General features: G+C 54.4%; 1 protein-coding gene across 3 annotated transcripts in view; it reads left to right on the top strand.

Moving 5' to 3' along the window:
- TBC1D32 (TBC1 domain family member 32) overlaps positions 1-19,176 on the top strand; it is an 804,546-nt gene that overhangs the window by 210,945 nt on the left and 574,425 nt on the right. For all 3 annotated transcript variants that reach the window (XM_069235394.1, XM_069235395.1, XM_069235396.1), the window contains one exon: positions 18,087-18,229. In XM_069235394.1, coding sequence (XP_069091495.1) covers positions 18,087-18,229 — 143 coding nt within the window. The remainder of the gene's footprint in view (positions 1-18,086; positions 18,230-19,176) is intronic.

The raw sequence follows: 19,176 nt of genomic DNA, 5'->3' as shown, positions 1-19,176 counted from the left end.
TCACTTCTGGGATGGGAGCCACATGGGAGAGGTGGAGATCAGAGGCCTCTGGTCTCCGGCGGAGTCTGGTCTCCATATCAGTCTTCTGGAGCTCCGGGCGATCAGGCTTGCATTGAAAGCATTTCTTCCCTCTCTCAAAGGGAAAGTAGTGCAGGTGTTCATGGACAACAGTACCGCCATGTGGAACTGCAACAAACAGGGCGGAGTAGGGTCCTGGACCCTTTGTCAGGCTGCCCTACGCCTCTGGACATTGGTAGTATATCAGGACATCACCCTGTTAGTTGAACATCTGGTGGGCTCTCAACACCAGAGCAGACAAACTCAGCCGTCGACGCATAGTCGATCACGAATGACATCTCCATCCAGAAGTGGCACAAGGTTTCTTTCAGCAGCGGGGAGAGCCTTGGTTAGATCTGTTTGCCTCCACAGAGAACATGCAATGTCAGCTGTTTTGCGCATTGGAGTTTCTAAGCTGGCACTCGCTCAGAGACTTTTTTCCGCCTCGAGTGGAACCCCAGGCCTCCTTAAAACCTATACCACTTCTGTCCAGAATTCTCAAGAAGATCAAGAATGACCTGGGCAATTAATCTTGGTGGCTCCAGACTGGACACGGAGAGTATGGTGTCCAGAGCTATTGAGTATGGCCACCGATCCTCCACTCAGACTGCCCCTTCGGGAGGATCTTTTGTCGCAGAAGCAAGGGACGGTTCTTCACCCAAACCTGTCCAATCTCCACCTTCATGCTTGGAGATTGAGCGTCGGCATTTGATGGATTTTGACCTTCTACCCAAAGTCTGTGATGTAATCTTGGCAGCCAGGCATCCCTCCACCAAAATGGTATACACCTGTCGGCATAAATTTGTGGCATGGTGTACCAACACATCTGTCGATCCCCTCTCTGCTCCTCTTTCTGAGGTTATTTTGTTCATTCTTTCTTTGGCCCAGCAGCGCTCTGCTTTGGGCACACTTAAGGGCTATTTATCGGCTATCTCAGCCTTTCTTAGGTTATCTGATCAGCCTTCACTTTTTAAGTCTCCTATTGTTTGTAGATTCTTTAAGGGCCTCACCCATTTGTTTCCTCAATCTTGTCCTTACTTACTTAATGTGTACTCCCTTTGAGCTGATGCACAATTGTCCCTTACGGCTCCTTACTTTCAAAACTGTTTTTCTTGTAGCCGTAACTTCTGTTCGCAGAGTGAGTAAGCTTCAGGCTCTATCTTCTAAGCCCCCATTTGTGTCTGTGCACCCTGACAAAGTGGTGTTATGCACTAGGCCGTCCTTCCTTCCCAAAGTCGTTACGCCTTTTCATGTAGGCCAGTCCATCACTTTGCTCTTCTTTTTATGCACCTCAACATCCTTCTCATGAAGGAGAGACTCCACCGCCCGGATCCAAAAAGAGTGTTGGCATCCTATCTCAATCATACTAAACATTTCCGGGTGGACAATCAACTCTTTGTTGGATATGTAGGTGCAAAGAAAGGGAAGGTGGTGCAAAAACGTACCATCTCACGATGAGTACTTCTTTGCATCAAAATGTGCAACGCTTTGGTTAAGAAGCATCCTGAGGGCTTGCACGCTCATTCCACCAGAGCAACTGCTGCTTCCACAGCGTTAGCATGCAGAGTTCCTGTCCTGGATATCTGCCAGGCAGCAACGTGGGCATCCCTGCACACGTTTATTAAACATTACTGCCTGGACATGCAGGTCGGTAGGGGCGGCTACTTTAGTCGATCGGTCTTGCAAGACTTTCTAGTATGATCTTGGCTTTCACAGCCCACCTCAGAGGATGGCATTGCCTAGTTATCTGTTCTAAGGTAAGGAATCTGCAACTTGAAGTGTCTATCAGATGTGCAAGTTACTTACATTCAGTAACTATGTGGGTGATTCTAACCCTGGCGGTCGGTGATAAAGCGGCGGCCAACCCGCCAACAGGCCGGCGGTCCAAAAAATGGAATTCTGACCCTGGCGGCAACCGCCAACACAGCCCGCCACATTAACACTCCGACCGCCACCGCGGTACAGACAAACAGCGCGGCGGTCACCGCCAACAGGCAGGCGGCAGACAATGTACCGCCCACAGTATTACAACTCACCAATCCGCCACCTTTTCCGGGGCGGGAGCCCCGCCGATAAAAACACGGCGGAAACAGACTACGGACGGGAAAACGCTCACCAAAACACACTCCACGAGTACGGAGGACAGCATGGAACCCGAATTAAACATCCTACCTGCACTTGTCTACCTGCTCATCTACCACGAGTACGAACTCCGGCGCAGACGACAACGGTGAGTACTGCACCTACGACACACGGGAGGAGGAAAGGTTACGGGCACACACATATGCGACCCCCACCCCCCCAAACTATGTACACACCAATGCAGAGCAACAATGCACAGTGACACCACCCAAACCCCCCTGAAAAATGCAAAGACATAATTAAATTGTGAACCAAAATTTTATATAAAAAATAGACTCTGATATGTATCGGCAACTATGCAAAATATCCATAACAAAATAATACTATACACACTGCCATGGAGAACCGAGGCAATTAGTCCGCTACATCAAAGTCAAATGGAACAGTCCGTGGGCTACAGTGTAGCGGCACAAGGGCAAAGCCCACACAGGAGACCTGAGTCCTTTGGAGAGAACACTGCAGGGGCATCTGATGAAAATACTACAGGCACCTCAGGGGGAAGGGAAGGGGGGGGGGCACCACAGCCACATGAGTCCACGACGCCAGATCCACGAAGGGGCCACCATGCCCACTGTGCCATCCTGGGGAGTGCAAAGCCACAGTCTCTCAAGTCTCTACAGTGGGTGGGTTGCCCACTCTGCCATCCTGGGGAGTGCAAAGCCACAGTCTCTCAAGTCTCTACAGTGGGTGGGTTGCCCACTGTACCATCCTGGGGAGTGCAAAGCCACAGTCTCTTAAGTCTCTACAGTGGGTGGGTTGCCCACTGTGCCATCCTGGGGAGTGCAAAGCCACAGTCTCTCAAGTGGATAACAGTCTCCACTGGTCAAGGAGGAGGCATGGTGGGCACAGTGAACCATAAACAGTGCTTGAGATGAAGGGGCCCAGCGGAGCGGTGCTTGAGACGGCGGGGCCCAGCGGAGCGGTGCTTGACAGGAAGGGCCCAGCGGAGCGGTGCTTGAGATGAAGGGGCCCAGCGGAGCGGTGCTTGAGACGGCGGGGCCCAGCGGAGCGGTGCTTGACAGGAAGGGCCCAGCGGAGCGGTGCTTGAGACGGCGGGGCCCAGCGGAGCGGTGCTTGAGATGAAGGGGCCCAGCGGAGCGGTGCTTGAGACGGCGGGGCCCAGCGGAGCGGTGCTTGAGACGGCGGGGCCCAGCGGAGCGGTGCTTGACAGGAAGGGCCCAGCGGAGCGGTGCTTGAGATGAAGGGGCCCAGCGGAGCGGTGCTTGAGATGGAGGGGCCCAGCGGAGCGGTGCTTGAGACGGCGGGGCCCAGCGGAGCGGTGCTTGACAGGAAGGGCCCAGCGGAGCGGTGCTTGAGACAGCGGGGCCCAGCAGAGCGGTGCTTGAGATGAAGGGCCCAGCGGAGCGGTGCTTGAGATGAAGGGCCCAGCGGAGCGGTGCTTGAGACGGCGGGGCCCAGCGGAGCGGTGCTTGAGATGAAGGCGCCCAGCTGAGCGGTGCTTGAGATGAAGGGGCCCAGCGGAGCGGTGCTTGAGACGGCGGGGCCCAGCGGAGCGGTGCTTGAGACGGCGGGGCCCAGCGGAGCGGTGCTTGAGATGAAGGGGCCCAGCGGAGCGGTGCTTGAGATGAAGGGGCCCAGCGGAGCGGTGCTTGACAGGAAGGGCCCAGCGGAGCGGTGCTTGAGACGGCGGGGCCCAGCGGAGCGGTGCTTGAGATGAAGGGCCCAGCGGAGCGGTGCTTGAGACGGCGGGGCCCAGCGGAGCGGTGCTTGAGACGGCGGGGCCCAGCGGAGCGGTGCTTGACAGGAAGGGCCCAGCGGAGCGGTGCTTGAGACGGCGGGGCCCAGCAGAGCGGTGCTTGAGACGGCGGGGCCCAGCGGAGCGGTGCTTGAGATGAAGGGGCCCAGCGGAGCGGTGCTTGAGACGGCGGGGCCCAGCGGAGCGGTGCTTGAGACGGCGGGGCCCAGCGGAGCGGTGCTTGACAGGAAGGGCCCAGCGGAGCGGTGCTTGAGATGAAGGGGCCCAGCGGAGCGGTGCTTGAGACGGCGGGGCCCAGCGGAGCGGTGCTTGACAGGAAGGGCCCAGCGGAGCGGTTCTTGAGACGGCGGGGCCCAGCGGAGCGGTGCTTGAGATGAAGGGCCCAGCAGAGCGGTGCTTGAGACGGCGGGGCCCAGCGGAGCGGTGCTTGAGACGGCGGGGCCCAGCGGAGCGGTGCTTGAGACGGCGGGGCCCAGCGGAGCGGTGCTTGAGACAGCGGGGCCCAGCGGAGCGGTGCTTGACAGGAAGGGCCCAGCGGAGCGGTGCTTGAGACGGCGGGGCCCAGCGGAGCGGTGCTTGAGACGGCGGGGCCCAGCGGAGCGGTGCTTGAGACGGCGGGGCCCAGCGGAGCGGTGCTTGACAGGAAGGGCCCAGCGGAGCGGTGCTCTTCTGCACGGCGGGCCCTGTTCAGCGGTGCTCTTCTGCACGGCGGGCCCTGTTCAGCGGTGCTCTTCTGCACGGCGGGCCCTGTTCAGCGGTGCCTATCTTCACGGCGGGCCCTGTTCAGCGGTGCTCTTCTGCACGGCGGGCCCTGTTCAGCGGTGCTCTTCTGCACGGCGGGCCCTGTTCAGCGGTGCCTATCTTCACAGCGGGCCCTGTTCAGCGGTGCTCTTCTGCACGGCGGGCCCTGTTCAGCGGTGCTCTTCTGCACGGCGGGCCCTGTTCAGCGGTGCCTATCTTCACGGCGGGCCCTGTTCAGCGGTGCCTATCTTCACGGCGGGCCCTGTTCAGCGGTGCTCTTCTGCACGGCGGGCCCTGTTCAGCGGTGCTCTTCTGCACGGCGGGCCCTGTTCAGCGGTGCACATCCAGTAGGTTCAAGGGAGCCAGACCTGGCCTGGACTCCGTGCTCAGACGCCCTCCGACCGTGATGTTCCTGGGCCCTTCGGTGACGGAGTCCTGGGCCCTTTGGTGTCCTCCTTTACAGCTGGGATGTGGCATGTGGGGCCCACCTGCTCCGCGCTCCTGCTGGCTGACGTCTCCGCCCTGCTGCCCTTACGCTCCTTAGATGGGGCTCTCGGGCCCTTGCCTCCCCTAGACGTTGTGGCTGGTGAAGTGGGCGAACTCTGCTCCTTGGGGGCAGCCGTGTCAGTCTTCGCACGGCGGCTCTTGTGTTTCCTGGTCCTCTTGCCGGTGGGGGGCTGGATGTGTCCTTGCTGCTGATGGAGGTGTCACTGCTGGCAAAGGGTGGACTACAGAACCCATGCACAACAGTGACACCCGAAGTTGGGCTGGTGGTGGCTGTGGTGCTCTTGGGACTCTTCGCAGATGGAGGGGGTAGGTCATCGGAGGGGAAGAGGTCAAGATTAGCCAGGAAAACTTTTTTAGTGCCAAGGTAAAAGGTAGGAGAAGTGGAGATGGAAGTGGAGGAAGAGGATGTGGTTGTAGGAGAGTCAGGTGTGCTGTCATTGGGTGAAGGTGCAGGTGCTGTAGGCTGTTGTGAGGTGGATGTCTGTTGGGTGGGTGTCTGCCTGCGTTTGTGTGTCTTGGAAGGGGTGGTGACAGACACAGTGGGAGAGGACACAGGGGACGTGTAAATGGCAGTGGGGGTGGTGACTGCACGCGTGCGGACTGTACAGGAGGGTGTGGTGGTGATGGAAGCACTGGCTGATGTTGGTGTGCATGCAGGTGTGAGTGTCGACGGCACAGGGAGGGAGGAGGGGGACACAGGGGTGGTAGTGACTGTTGGGATGTCTGCATCTGTGTGTTGCTTGGGTGAGTGTTTGTGGGATCTGTGGTGCTTGTGTCTGGATGAGCTGCCCTTGGGTGTTGAGGTGTGTGCAGGCTGGTCAGATGGTGTGGATGGGATAGGCTGAGGAACAGGAGACAGAGACAGGGTGGAGGCAGTCAGAAGAGGGAGGCTGGAAACAGGGACAATGGCTGCCGTCAGTGCTGAGGCCAGAGCATTGAACGATCGTTGATGGGCAGCCTGACCCGAATGAATGCCCTCCAGGTATGCATTGCTCCGATGCACCTCCCTTTCTACCCCCTGGATGGCATTCAAAAGGGTAGTCTGCCCAACAATGAGTGTCCTGAGGAGATCAATGACCTCCTCACTGAGGGCAGCAGGGGTAACAGGGGCAGGGGCTGAGGTGCCTGGGGCGAAGGAGACGCCCGCCTTCCTGGGTGAGCGGGCACGGAGCGTAGGCTGAGGGGCTGCTGGGAGGGCGGGGCTGGTGCGCTGGGTGGCGGCTGTACCTGTAGAGGCGGGGGGCCCGGATGTTGCCGCCACCGCTAGGGAGCTCCCATCCGAGGACGTGTCGCTGTCGCTGCTCTCACCACCGGTCCCCGTCGTGGTGCTCCCCTCGCCCTCCGGCTCACTTGGGCCCTCGGTGTCTGTTCCTGTGCCCACCGGGGCCTTGTGGCTTGCAGCTCCCTCGTGCTCCGATGCCAAATCTCCTCCGCCTGATGATGCTAATGCACACATGCACAAGAAGATGAAGAAGAAGGGTGGGGGGAGAAAGAGAAGACCTGGTTGAGTGCATGCAATGTCAACACCGTTGGCGGAGAGGACAGACACAGGAGCCGCATGCACTAAGCCGCGCATTCGGGGCACACTACTCAGTACTTCTGACTCGGACAACAGGTCAGGAGACGACAAACGCGCGCATGTGTGAGGCTGGACCATCAATAGCTGGACTTGTCACCCTACGGAGGTGGGGGCCGGGAGCACAGGGCCATGCCTAAAGGAGAGGACTACACTACAGAAAGCGCCCTGGCCTAATGTCACCCCCAACCCTCCTCCCCCACCCAGACGCCTCCACTGCGCAGAAAGATAGCTGAATGTGCTGATACTCACCCCCTTGTGTCTGCTGTGATGCTCTCAAGCGCCCATCCAAATCAGGGTAGGCCACCGCCAGGATCCGGGACATCAGGGGGGTCAGGGTACGACTGGCACCCCTCCTAGGTTGGGAGGCCATCCCTAGCAGTGACTCGGCGGTCTTCCTGGTTCCGCGGCGGATGTCCTCCCACCTCTTGCGGCAGTGGGTGCCCCGTCTGACGTGGACCCCCAGGGCCCGGACTTCCTTGGCGATGGCACGCCAAATCTCGACTTTCTGATGGGCGCTGACCTATGTGACATGTACAGGGTGGGAAGGAAACATTAATCAACTTACTGCATGTTAGATGTGATTGCCCCCCCTCCCCAACCTTGCAATATAGCACATGCTCTCATCTGTCGTGCGTTGCACTCCTCATTCGCCCCCCACCCCACCAACTTACATCCACCCCACTCCACACAGGCATCGCCCATTCCATGTGCACCCGGTGTACTCACCTGTTGGTCTGGAGGACCGTAGAGTAACGCATACTGGGGGAGGACCCCATCCACGAGCTTCTCCAACTCTTCAGACGTGAAGGCAGGGGCCCTTTCCCCAGTCGCAGCAGCCATTGTCACTTCCAGACCGAGTTCACAGCAGCACTTGCAGTATAGGTCCTCTCCTGTGGATGATCAGGTCTCGAGTGATTAAGCAGATAGAAAATGGCGGTCACGCCCGCGGCGGTGGGTACCGCGGCGGTGCGTACCGCCGGCGCACATCGTCATTGGCTCCTGAAACCCATAGGCTTCAATGTTATCCAATGCGGCTCCGTATAGCGGTCTTCGACCGCCTACCGCCACGGTGTGCTCCGCCAGCGCAGTGACCTCACATCCCATTGTCCCACTTCACAGGTCAGGCAGCCGCCATTTCAAGGGCCCACATGGCATAATTTCTACTGCGACACACAGGCCTAGGCCTGGCATTGCCACACATACACGCCTTTCAATACCTAGATAACCGTGTGCCATGCAAGCAGTGGTGAACGTACCTGTGATTATCTTGACTCTGTGCTCCATGTTGTCCTTCCTAGGCACCGTCCGCTGGGATTTGCGAGGAGAAGGATGAATCCTCGCGTGTACCGACCGCTGGTGGACCTGTCGACAATGGAAGAACGCCACATCATACTACGATACCGACTTGACCGTGCCACTATCCATGAACTGTGTGCCCAGCTGGAGCCAGCCCTGATGTCCCCCATCCACCAACCCACAGGAATTCCCCCTCTGGTGCAGGTGCTGTCAGTCCTCCATTTTCTTGCAAGTGGCTCATTCCAGACAACAGTGGCCATGTCATCTGGAATGTCTCAGCCAATGTTTTCTAAGGTTTTGTCTAGAGTGTTGTCTGCCCTGACGAAACACATGCGGAGTTACATTATATTCCCTGAGGAGGTTGATTTGCCCACTGTGAAGGGTGATTTTTATGCCCTTGGACATATTCCCAACATAATTGGTGCCATTGATGGGACCCATGTAGCCTTAGTCCCCCCAAAAGACGATGAGCAGGTGTACAGAAACAGGAAGAGCTACCATTCTATGAACGTCCAGGTGGTCTGTTTGGCTGACCAGTACATCTCCCATGTGAATGCAATGTTCCCTGGTTCAGTGCATGACGCGTATGTGATGCGTAATAGCAGCATCCCTTATGTGATGGAACAGCTACAGAGACAACGTGTGTGGCTAATAGGTGACTCTGGTTACCCCAACCTGCCTTGGCTATTGACCCCAGTGAGGAATCCCCGGACCAGGGCTGAGGAACGGTACAATGAGGCCCATGGGCGAACTAGGAGGATCATAGAAAGGACCTTTGGGGTTCTGAAGGCCAGGTTTAGGTGTCTGCATATGACAGGGGGATCCCTGATGTACTCACCAAAGAAGGTGTGCCAGATCATCGTGGCCTGCTGTATGCTTCACAATCTGGCATTGCGACGTCAGGTGCCTTTCCTGCAGGAGGATGGTCCAGATGGTGGTGTTGAAGCAGCTGTGGAGCCTGTGGAGAATGAAGAGGAGGAAGACTCAGAGGACGACCCAGACAACAGGGACAGAGTTATCCAACAGTATTTTCAGTAGCACACAGGTAAGAATCACACACTCCATTTTAAATTTCCTGAATGCCTCGTGCTTCTCAACTTTGTCTATGACCCCCCAGTTATTTGAAACTGATGTTTGATTCTCCCTTCCCTTTTCAGTGCTGTATGACCCACTGCGTGACTTCTGCTTGGCTAGCCCATGGACTAATGCTTATTGATCTCTGTATGTGTTCAGCACAAAGTTTACAGAACGTAATTGATCGGTAATGTGTTTTACATTTGTAAATAATACAGCCTGACTCCAGCATGATTTCAGTGCATTGCGTGATTTATTTTTGGTGCTAGATGATGGTACATGATATTCACACGGTGATGGGTGGGGGTGGAGTAATGTCCATGGCAGAGTCCAGTTCTCAGTCTCACAGGTGCATTGTCCATATGCCTGTGGAAGGATGGAGCAGGGGCAGTTCAAGGTTGGACAGGGTGGCAATGTGGGACAGTGGAATGACTTCAGGGGGTATCTCATGCTGGCGGGGGTCTTGACATCCTACTCTGTCTTTTTTTTGGATCTCAGGCTCCTCTTGCGGGGTGGTTGTTCTTCAGCAGGAGGTGGGGTTCTGGTGGCCTGTCGTTGTGGTGGGGCCTCCTGTCCACTAGCGCCGGCGGAGGTGGTAGGCTGTTCCTGGTCCGGGCTAGTGACAGGGGCCCTGTGTGGTGCCACATGGTCCCGCAACGTGTCTTCTATCCGGTGGAGGGCCTGGACTATGCTCCCCATGGAGGTAGAGATGTTGGTGAGATGATTGTTGAACCCCATGTAGCGTTCCTCCTGCTGTGCCTGGATCTCCTGGAACCTGGCCAGTACCGTCGCCATCGTCTCTTGTGAGCGGTGGTAGGCTGCCATGATGGTGGTGAGGGCCTCTTGGAGAGTCGGTTCCCTGGGCCTCTCCTCCCCCCCCTGTCGCACAGCAGCCCTCCGAGTTGCCCTGTTTCCCCCGGACTCTGTCCCCTGGACGGTGTGCCCACTACCACTGCCCCCAGGTCCCTGTTGTTGTTGGGGTGGTGGGTTAGCCTGGGGGCCCTGTAGTGGCAGACACACCGCTGATTGACCTGTCCTAGAGACAGAGCCATGGGCCCGCTGGGTGGGAGCTGTGCTGTTGTTCCCAGAGGGGGTTGGGTCTGCTGTGGCCTGTGTGTGGGGAAGCGACTGTCCAGAGGTCCCCGATGGTCCGGGCTGGTCATCAGGTTCCAGGTCGACAGAGCTGCTGTCATCACTGGGTGCCTCTTCCGGGGGGGGGGATGGACATTTCTGGACCCTCCTGGCCGGTGTGTTGGCGTTCGGGTCCTGCATGGGGTAAGAGAGTATGGTTATTGTTTCTGTGTGTGCTATTGTGTGCGATTTATGGATGCCCTTGTCCCCCAGTGTTGTCATTCCCTTGGGTGAGGTGTTGTGGGGGTGTTTGGGGGGGGGGTATGTGCAGTGGTCATGCTTAGGTGATGGGTGTCCATAGTTTGTGGTGGCATGCAGGGGTTGGTGTTTGGTGGGTTGTGCTGGGGAGACATTCTCAGGGAGGATGTGTGATGGGGGGTTGGGGGTGAGGGTGGTGGTGGGGGTTGGCATGCTGGGGGGGGTGAAGTAGTTGAGATTGTACTTACCAGAGTCCATTCCTCCGTGTACTCCAGCGAGGCCATCAGGATGCAGGATGTTTAGTACCTCTTGCTCCCATGCTGTGAATTCGGGTGGTGTGGGTGGGGGTCCCCCGCCAGTCTTCTGCACTGCGATGTTGTGTCGCGAGACCATCGAGCGCACCTTTCCCCGTAAGTCGTTCCAACGTTTGCGGATGTCCTCTCGATTTCTGGGATGCTGTCCCACTGCGTTTACCCTGTCCACGATCCGCTGCCATAGCTCCGCCTTCCTGGCTATAGTGGTGTGCTGCACCTGTGAGCCGAAGAGCTGGGGTTCGACTCTTATGATCTCCTCCACCATGACCCGGAGTTCTTTGTCCGAAAAGCGTGGGTGCCTTTGGGGTGCCATGGGGTGGTGTGGATGAGGTGTGGGGTGGTGTATATGGTGAAGAGTGTGTTGGTGTGTGGTGCTTTGTGCTTCTATGTGGTGTGTGTGATGGTGTAGTGTGCCTCTGTGTGATGTAGCTCTCTATTCTGTGATGTGTCTCTCTCTCCTTCGTCTATGATCTTCGGTCGTAGGGGTTTGTGGGTGATGTGGGTGTGTGTTTTATAGTTGGTTGGATGTGTGGGAGTGTTGTTTGTATGTGTGTCAGGTGTGTGTATTTCAAATTGTCCAATGTGGCTGTGTTTTGGAGCTGTGTGTGTATTTTGAGCGCGGCGGTGTGTACCGCCAATGGAATACCGCGGTTGAAAGACCGCCGCGTGGATTGGTGGGTCAGAATGGCATGGGCGTGTTTGTGTTGGCGTGACGGTGGAGGTTTGGTCATCTCCAGTTTTCCGCAGCCCGCTGATGAGGCGGCCTTCCTTGGATGTCGGGATTTTGGCGGTTTCGCCGTTGTGGGTCAGAATGACCGTGGCGGTTTACCGCGGCCGCGGCGGTAGAATGGCGGACTTCTGACCGGCGGTAAGGGCCTTTTACCGCCGAGGTCAGAATGACCCCCTATATATCTGGTAGAGACATATTCTAGTTGCAGATTCCCTACCGACCCACCCATCCTCCCCGCTTGCAAACTGATTTCTAGGAACAGGGATTCCCCATTCAGGGCCTTAGCTCTGGAGCACCAGTTTCAGTGTTCCTCGGGGCTCTGCTCCTTGGCGTGGAAAGTCATAAAAAGAAACTAACCTCACTGTGCTGAGGCTGCGTCTATGTACTACTCCCAACGTCATCACGGCGACTACAAAGCCAACAATGCCAGCAGAGTCGACCGACTCCACCTACTGATGTGCAAGGGTATTGCTCGAAAAGAAAATCTCCGGATCCAGTCCGACAGCTGGGGGAAAATTCTAAGGTAAGGAATCTGCAACTAGAATATGTTTCAACCAGATATATTGTTACCGAAGGTAAGTAACTTGTACTTTAAGTATTCACAAAGGTACTGGCACCCTATGTTGAACTGGAGGGCTTATGTCTCTCTCCTGTGACCAAGACCTCCAAGGTGCAATTTGATTCAGTGGCAGTTTAGATATTTCGATACCATGACAACTGATTCCTCATGGACGTCTCACAGGACATGGTGTTGGACGCAAGATAAGAACTTGTTGCGAGGGTATATATTCACTGTCCTGGTTTGTGAGACGCAGGTGGTGGCAGTTACCTAGTTAGCAAGGTGGGAAACACATTTGGAGCTTCTGCAAGTGTGATCTGTTTTTTTTAGATGAGAGACAACCTATATATCCCTATATGAGTATGATCACATTGGCTTTGATAGATTTTCTCCATTGACTGTTAGACATGCAGGCATTGGTATTAGCAGAAGACTGAACTGCTGTGCACTATAGCAACATACGCATAGCAGTGGGCTTCTATACACCATCTATGGATACAGTTATGCAGTGACATTGTGGATTTCTGAGTGGCATCTACTTTTAAGCTGCTCCTTTAGTGGGGAGAGAATATGGCTTATTTAGGAAAAAGCACCAATTAGGCTTAATTCTTCATCTCACAAGTTATGCTGTCATTCAGAATTTCTATCATATCTTTTCAAATTGCGCGGTGTCTATGAATGGATCATTTCACTACTCTTCTGAGCATGAAGTGTCTGACGTGGTGGTTATTCATGCTGCAAGAGTAATCATTGGCTGTGGTGTTTAGCCAATTTTGTTTTTAAAGTGTGATGTTATTGGTGGACTTCTATGCAGTGTCATTAATGGTGGTTGATCCTGAACGTTTGAAAATATGAGAGCTCTATGGAGTCCTTTCTAAAAGAATTTTAAGTTATGACACTCTTGCATGGCTATCTGATTGAAAACGATAGTTACTGGTGTGTAACCTCGAAGCTCCACCGGCAAGTGAAGCCCTTCCGTTTCTCTGAACTCTGACCTCGGTCAAGAGTTCGAGGCCCTGCTCCACCCTCAGGCTTCTGCCTGCTCCTCATCCCTGGTGTCTAGTGGGAGAGCTCCGCTCTTCTACTGGACTGCCATCTGCCTCTTTTCTCTTTTTTCCTCTTTTGCCTCTGTTCACTCTTTGTGTGCTTTTCCTTTTGTGTTCTGTTCCTTTTGTGTCTTTCGCTTTCTGCGTTTTACTTGCTCTTCGTTTTTCTCCCCTCACTCCGCTCTCTCTCTCTCACTCTCATTCACTCCCCCTCTCTCACTCCCCTGCCGCTGCTGCCCCTGCGGCCCCACCGCCCTCCACTCTCTCGCGCTCTATCCTCGCCGCTGGTGCCCCTGTGGCCCACCCCTTTTTTTGTGCCGTTTCTGCTCCTGCTCCCACCTCCCAGGTGTCCTCTCCTCCGCCCTCCCTACTTAATGGCGGCCGCTGCACGGTAGGACGGGCAACATCACTGACACTGACCTAGTCAGTGAACTACTGTGCCACCTCGTAGCTCCACCGGCAAGTGAAGGCCTTCTGTCCCTGAACTCTGACCTCTGTCTGGAGTTTTAGGCCCTCCTCCACCCGCAGGCTTCTGCCTGCGCCTCATCCCTGGTGTCTAGTGGGAGAGCTCTGCTCGTCTACTGGGCTACCCTATGCCTCTTTTCTCTTTTTTCCTCTTTTGTCTCTGTTCACTCTTTGTGTGCTTTTCCTTTCGTGTTCTGTTCCTTTTGTGTTCCCTTTTGTGTCTTTCACTTTCTGCGTTTGACTCTCTCCTCCTCGTTTTTCTCCCCTCACTCCGCTCTCTCACTCTCTCTCTCCCCCCCCACTCCCCTGCCGCTGCTGCCCCTGCGGCCCGCCCCTCCTCTCTTTCGTGCTCTATCCTCGCCGCTGCTGCCCCCGCGAGCCACCCCCATTTTTCACTCCGCTTTTCGCTCCTGCCTCCCAGCTGTCCTCTCCTCCCCCACTCCCTACTTAATGGCGGCCGCTGCGCGGTAGGACGAGCAACAACAGTGACCTAGTCAGTAAACTGTTCTGCCACCTCGTAGCTCCACCGGCAAGTCAAGCCCTTCTGTCCATCTGAACTCTGACCTCTGTCAAGTGTTCGAGGCCCTCCTCCACCCGCAGGCTTCTGCCTGCGCATCATCCTTGGTGTCTAGTGGGAGTGCTCTGCTTTTCTACTGGGCTGCCCTCTGCCTCTTTTCTCTTTTTTCCTCTTTTGCCTCTGTTCACTCTGTGTGCATTTCCTTTCATGTTCTGTTCCTTTTGTGTTCCCCTTTGTGTCTTTTGCTTCTGCGTTTTACTCTCTCTTCCTCATTTTTCTCCCCTCACTCCGCTCTCTCTCTCTCTCTCTCTCTCTCTCTCTCACTTCCCCCTTCTCTCACTCTTCTGCTGCTGCTGCCTCTCCGGCCCTACCCCCCTCCTCTCTCTCATGCTCTATCCTTGCCACTGCTGCCCCCGCATCCCGTCCCCTTTTTTGTGCCGTTTTCCGCTGCCGCCTTCCAGCTGTCCTCTCATCCCCCCACTCCCTACTTAATGTTGGCGTGCAGCGGACGCGCTGCAGGCACACCTAAGGCAAGCCCGTCTGCGCCTGTCCGCGGCCCGAATGCGACCAGCGCCAGGACCCCTGGTCCTGCCACCCGCCGCCTCTACACTGCAGCAAAATTCATCGCACTCAACCCAGGACGCAACAACAACTGCAAGCAAGCATCTCCAGGCAACACACACGGTCCCTTCAGCGGCCTCCGCTGCCGTCAAACCTGCACCACCACCAAGACCCGGGACCCATCACAAACCATCCGCAACAACTCTCCGGACCCGAAAGCCCTGAAGTGCATCCTCCTCAATGCCCGCTCCCTCCACAAACAAGGCACTGAAATCTGGGACCTCCTCAACCGCACCACACCGGACGTCGCATTCCTCACCGAGACCACGATCAACACCACCTCAGGCCCAGACATCGCCATCGCCATCCCCATCGCCATCCCCCAGGGAAACAAGATCGCCCGGAAAGACTGGCCCAGCCGCTCTGGGGGAGGGGTGGAATCGCCATCGTCCACATGTCCAATCTCCACCTGAACACTCACTCCGAAGACTCCTATGAAGCCTCAAACCTGATGGAACACCTCCACTTCAAGGTACACGCCAGCCCGACATCCACCATCAGGGGATCCATCATCTACTACCCCACTGGACCTCGCACACCTTTCGCCGACTCCGTCACGGACTGCATTTTCACACAAGCCATCGCAGCCACCAACCACTCCCTACTGGGAGACATCAACTTCCACCTTGAGAATCTACAAGACCCCAATACTGCATCCCTCCTAGACAACCTCAACAACATAGGACTCCAACAGATCGTGACATAGTCAACACACTCTGCAGGACACACCCTCGATCCCATCTTCACTACAGGAACCTCCACTTCCTTCAGCCACACCACGGAACTCCCGTGGGCAGATCACGATGCATCTACTTCACCTTCAACACACCCGCCATCACCAGACCCCAACTCCAGCCCTCGCCTAGGAACTGGACAAGAATAACCGACGATCAGCCCACTGCCGCCCTCGCCATCACCGCCCCCACCATTGTCCGCAACGATGACCCAAACACCGCAGCACGCACCTTCCAGAACTGGATCACCGACTGCGCGGACAACATAGCCCCCTTCAAAAAGCTGGTTCATCCCTGAACTCCAGGAATCTAGACGCACTTGTCGTCTCCTCAAGAAAATCTGGAGAAACACCAAAATCCCCAGAAGCCCACAGCAGCTTCAGAGCCGCCACCACCGCACACCACCAACTCATCAGAAACACCAGAAAGAAGTCTATCCAAGACAAGATCTCCTCACAAGCACACAACAGCAAGGAACTCTTCAGCATCATCAAGGAGTTCGCCCAACCCAACAGTGAAACTACAGACATCCCACCCTCACAGGACAGAACAAACGTACAATCTCCTCCTGGACACCCCTCTTCAGCGAAGATACCCTGGAAACTATGAAGTCCATACACTCCGGGGCCCTCACCGACCCATGCCCCCTCACATCTTCAACAGAGCTGCAGACACCATCGCCCCCAAGCTTCTCCTCACCATCAACTGCTCATTAGCTGCTGCCACCTTCCCCGGCGACTGGGAACACGCTGAGATCAACCCCCTCCTCAAGAAACCCTCGGCAGACCCCACAACCTCAAAAACTTCAGGCCCATCTCCCTACTTCCATTTCCTGCAAAAGTCATTGAAAAAGCAGCCAACAGACAACTCACCGCGTTTTTAGAAGACCACAACATCCTCGGTATTTCCCAATCCTGATTCAGGTCAAACCACAACACCGAAACAGCCCTCCTGGCCGCAACAGACGCCATCCACTCCCTACTGGACAAGGGAGAGACGGCAGCACTCATCCTACTTGACCTCTCGACACAGTCTCCCATCACACCCTGATAAGAAGACTTAACGAAGCCGGCATCAGAGACAAGGCCCTTGTCTGGATCCAGTCCTACCTCTCAGAACGCAACGAGTGAGATTCGCCCCCTTCCTCGCAGATCCCACACCCACCACCTGCAGAGTGCCCTAGCGTTCCTCCCTCAGCCCCACTCTGTTCAATGTCTTAATGGCCCCGCTAGCCACCATCGTCAGAAGCTACGGAATAAACATCATCTCCTGTGCCACGACACACAACTCATCCTCTCCAATGAACCCGACAAGGCTAGACACAACTTCCATGAAGGCATGAAAGCAGTCGCCGACTGGATGACAGATAGCTGCCTTCAACTCAACACAGGCAAGACAGAAGTACTCATCATGGGTCCTCAACCCAACGCATGGAGCAACTCCTGGTGGCCTCCCACTCTCGCCAGCCAAGCCTGCAACCTTGGAATCATCCTGGACCCCGACCTCAGCATGAATAATCAGATCAACTCAGTCACCTCCACCTGCTTCCACACTTAAATGGATCCCCCTCGAACATACTCCCTCATCACCAGCAGACTGGACTACGGCAACGCACTCTATGCCGGAATCAACAAAATAACTCACCCGCAAATTGAAAACATCCAGAATGCCGCCGCCAGACTGATTCTCGACCTACCCCAACACCGCCACATCTTGCAACACCTACGTGCACTGCACTGGCTTCCCATAGAGAAAAGAATCACTTTCAAGATCCTTATCCACCACACAAAGCCCTCCACAACACAGGACAAGCCTACCTGAACCAGCGCCTAAACTTCCACGTACCCCACAGGGCCCTACGCTCAGCCCAGCTCTCTCTCGTAGAAGTACCCCCACATCAGGAAAACCAAAACAGGAGGACGCTCCTTCTCCTACCTCGCAGCCACGGCCTGGAACGCCCTACCTATCCACATCAGACCAACCACCTCCCTCCCCAGCTTCACAAAGGCACATGGCTTTTTTTAATCCACCTCACCGGTACACGCTAGCCCCCCCAGTGCATTGAGACCCTAACGGGTGAGTAGTTGCGCTTATAAACATTGATTGATTGATTAACCTGTTCCTATCGCTGCGCCCTAGCATGGTAATGAGGCTGTGTACCTTACTTGACCATTGTAGAGGATATTACTCTGAGTGAACGTCAGTATAGCAGACCCAAATAAGGTAGAGTGAGCTCAAAAGTGGGTCCATTTTATATTTTAAAAACATCAGCACAATAAAGGAAAGTTAACTGTCTTTTTCTTAGTTAAACAACTGCAAGCGTGTATGTTAAATACTTGTATTGCCAGTGCATTAGAAGTATAGCTTTCGTGTCCACACGCGAGACAAATGTATCTAGCCTCATCATGCAAATGGCTTCATCACATTTCCATTTTAGTCGATTTGCTGGATAATCTGCGATGACGTTAATGTGACAATGGAGACAGTAAAATTGATCAGTGCTGTAGCTTGGGGGGGTACTTTATAATACTGGCTCTACATGGCATTTTTTAAGCATGTTTGAGAGTATTACAGGTGCTCAATTGATTTCTAGAGTGTTTGTGAAGTTTGCGTGCCTTTAACATAATAGAAACCCTTTCTTTATGTTTTTTATTGTAGGATCCTACTCTCCCGCCAGCCTGGTAATGGATGCCCTGCGCATTCTTTGTGATCGGAAAGAGTGTGCCACAGAATGCTTGTACACGACTGCTGTAATTGATGCCCTTCTACTTCCCATCCAGTCATTGCTAAAAGGCAAGCAGGTCGGTGGAATGATCCTACGAATGCAGTGTAGTCCTGAGTTCTACAGTATTACTTTATGTAACTTTAGTTACAGTGCTCACTTAAGAACATTAAGCAGCCATGCAGCTTTGTGGTGCTGCATTGTTTTTTTTAAAGACATTTCCTATTTAAAATTTTTTGACTTTTGACTTTTCAAAACACTTGTGGAATCCCAGCCTAATAGTCCTCATTCGCATCTTGCACGCCTCTTCTGTTCTATTCAGATGTAACCTTATGATGCGCAGTTTGATGTACCTGATCAGTAGCTGAAACTCAACCATTGCTTTCAATTGATGAAATATCAAATGTTCTTGAATTGATTACAACTTAACCAAAAGTGTTTCTTGAAGTCAGATACACCTTAGCCACACTTCACTGCTACTCCTTTTCTAACGGTTGCTACCAGATATTGTCCTAAACCATCCCCCTTCTCCTTTTCTAGTTCAGAACTTCCCAGTTCATTTTTACGCTCAGTTAACACCTATCCTGCCACAGAGTGCGGTTGTTACATATTACATTATGTCCTGTTATTCTTCCCCCATCTCTTACAAAGCTACAGGTGTTGGTGGCATCAATTATTAAGGCCTCCCAACATTCATTGCTTGCAGAACGCACAGATGCAGATGTACATCAAATCGTTAACTTGAGACCTTCACCCAACTTATGCAATTATTCAAGTATTAGATCTTCCTTTTGCATCCATATAAAAGCACATCACATCTCTCCATTAAATTCTGTTGCCTCATTTCTGCCTTAATATTCGATTTCATAGAGTACCATACAGTGATGTTAACACTAAGATTTACCCAATCAAGTTGTGGGTTAGCATACCTTTCTATGTGTGTGCTCTAGTAAGTTATCTGTTATGCTGTATAGATTGATCTCATTGGCTAATGTCATTATCAAAAGTGGACCTCCTCCAGGAAAT

The sequence above is a fragment of the Pleurodeles waltl genome, chromosome 5 (genome assembly GCF_031143425.1).
Source record: "Pleurodeles waltl isolate 20211129_DDA chromosome 5, aPleWal1.hap1.20221129, whole genome shotgun sequence".
NCBI classification, from domain to species: domain Eukaryota; kingdom Metazoa; phylum Chordata; class Amphibia; order Caudata; family Salamandridae; genus Pleurodeles; species Pleurodeles waltl.
Note: the sequence above shows the minus strand (reverse complement) of the source record. Positions and strands in the feature narration are given on the sequence as shown.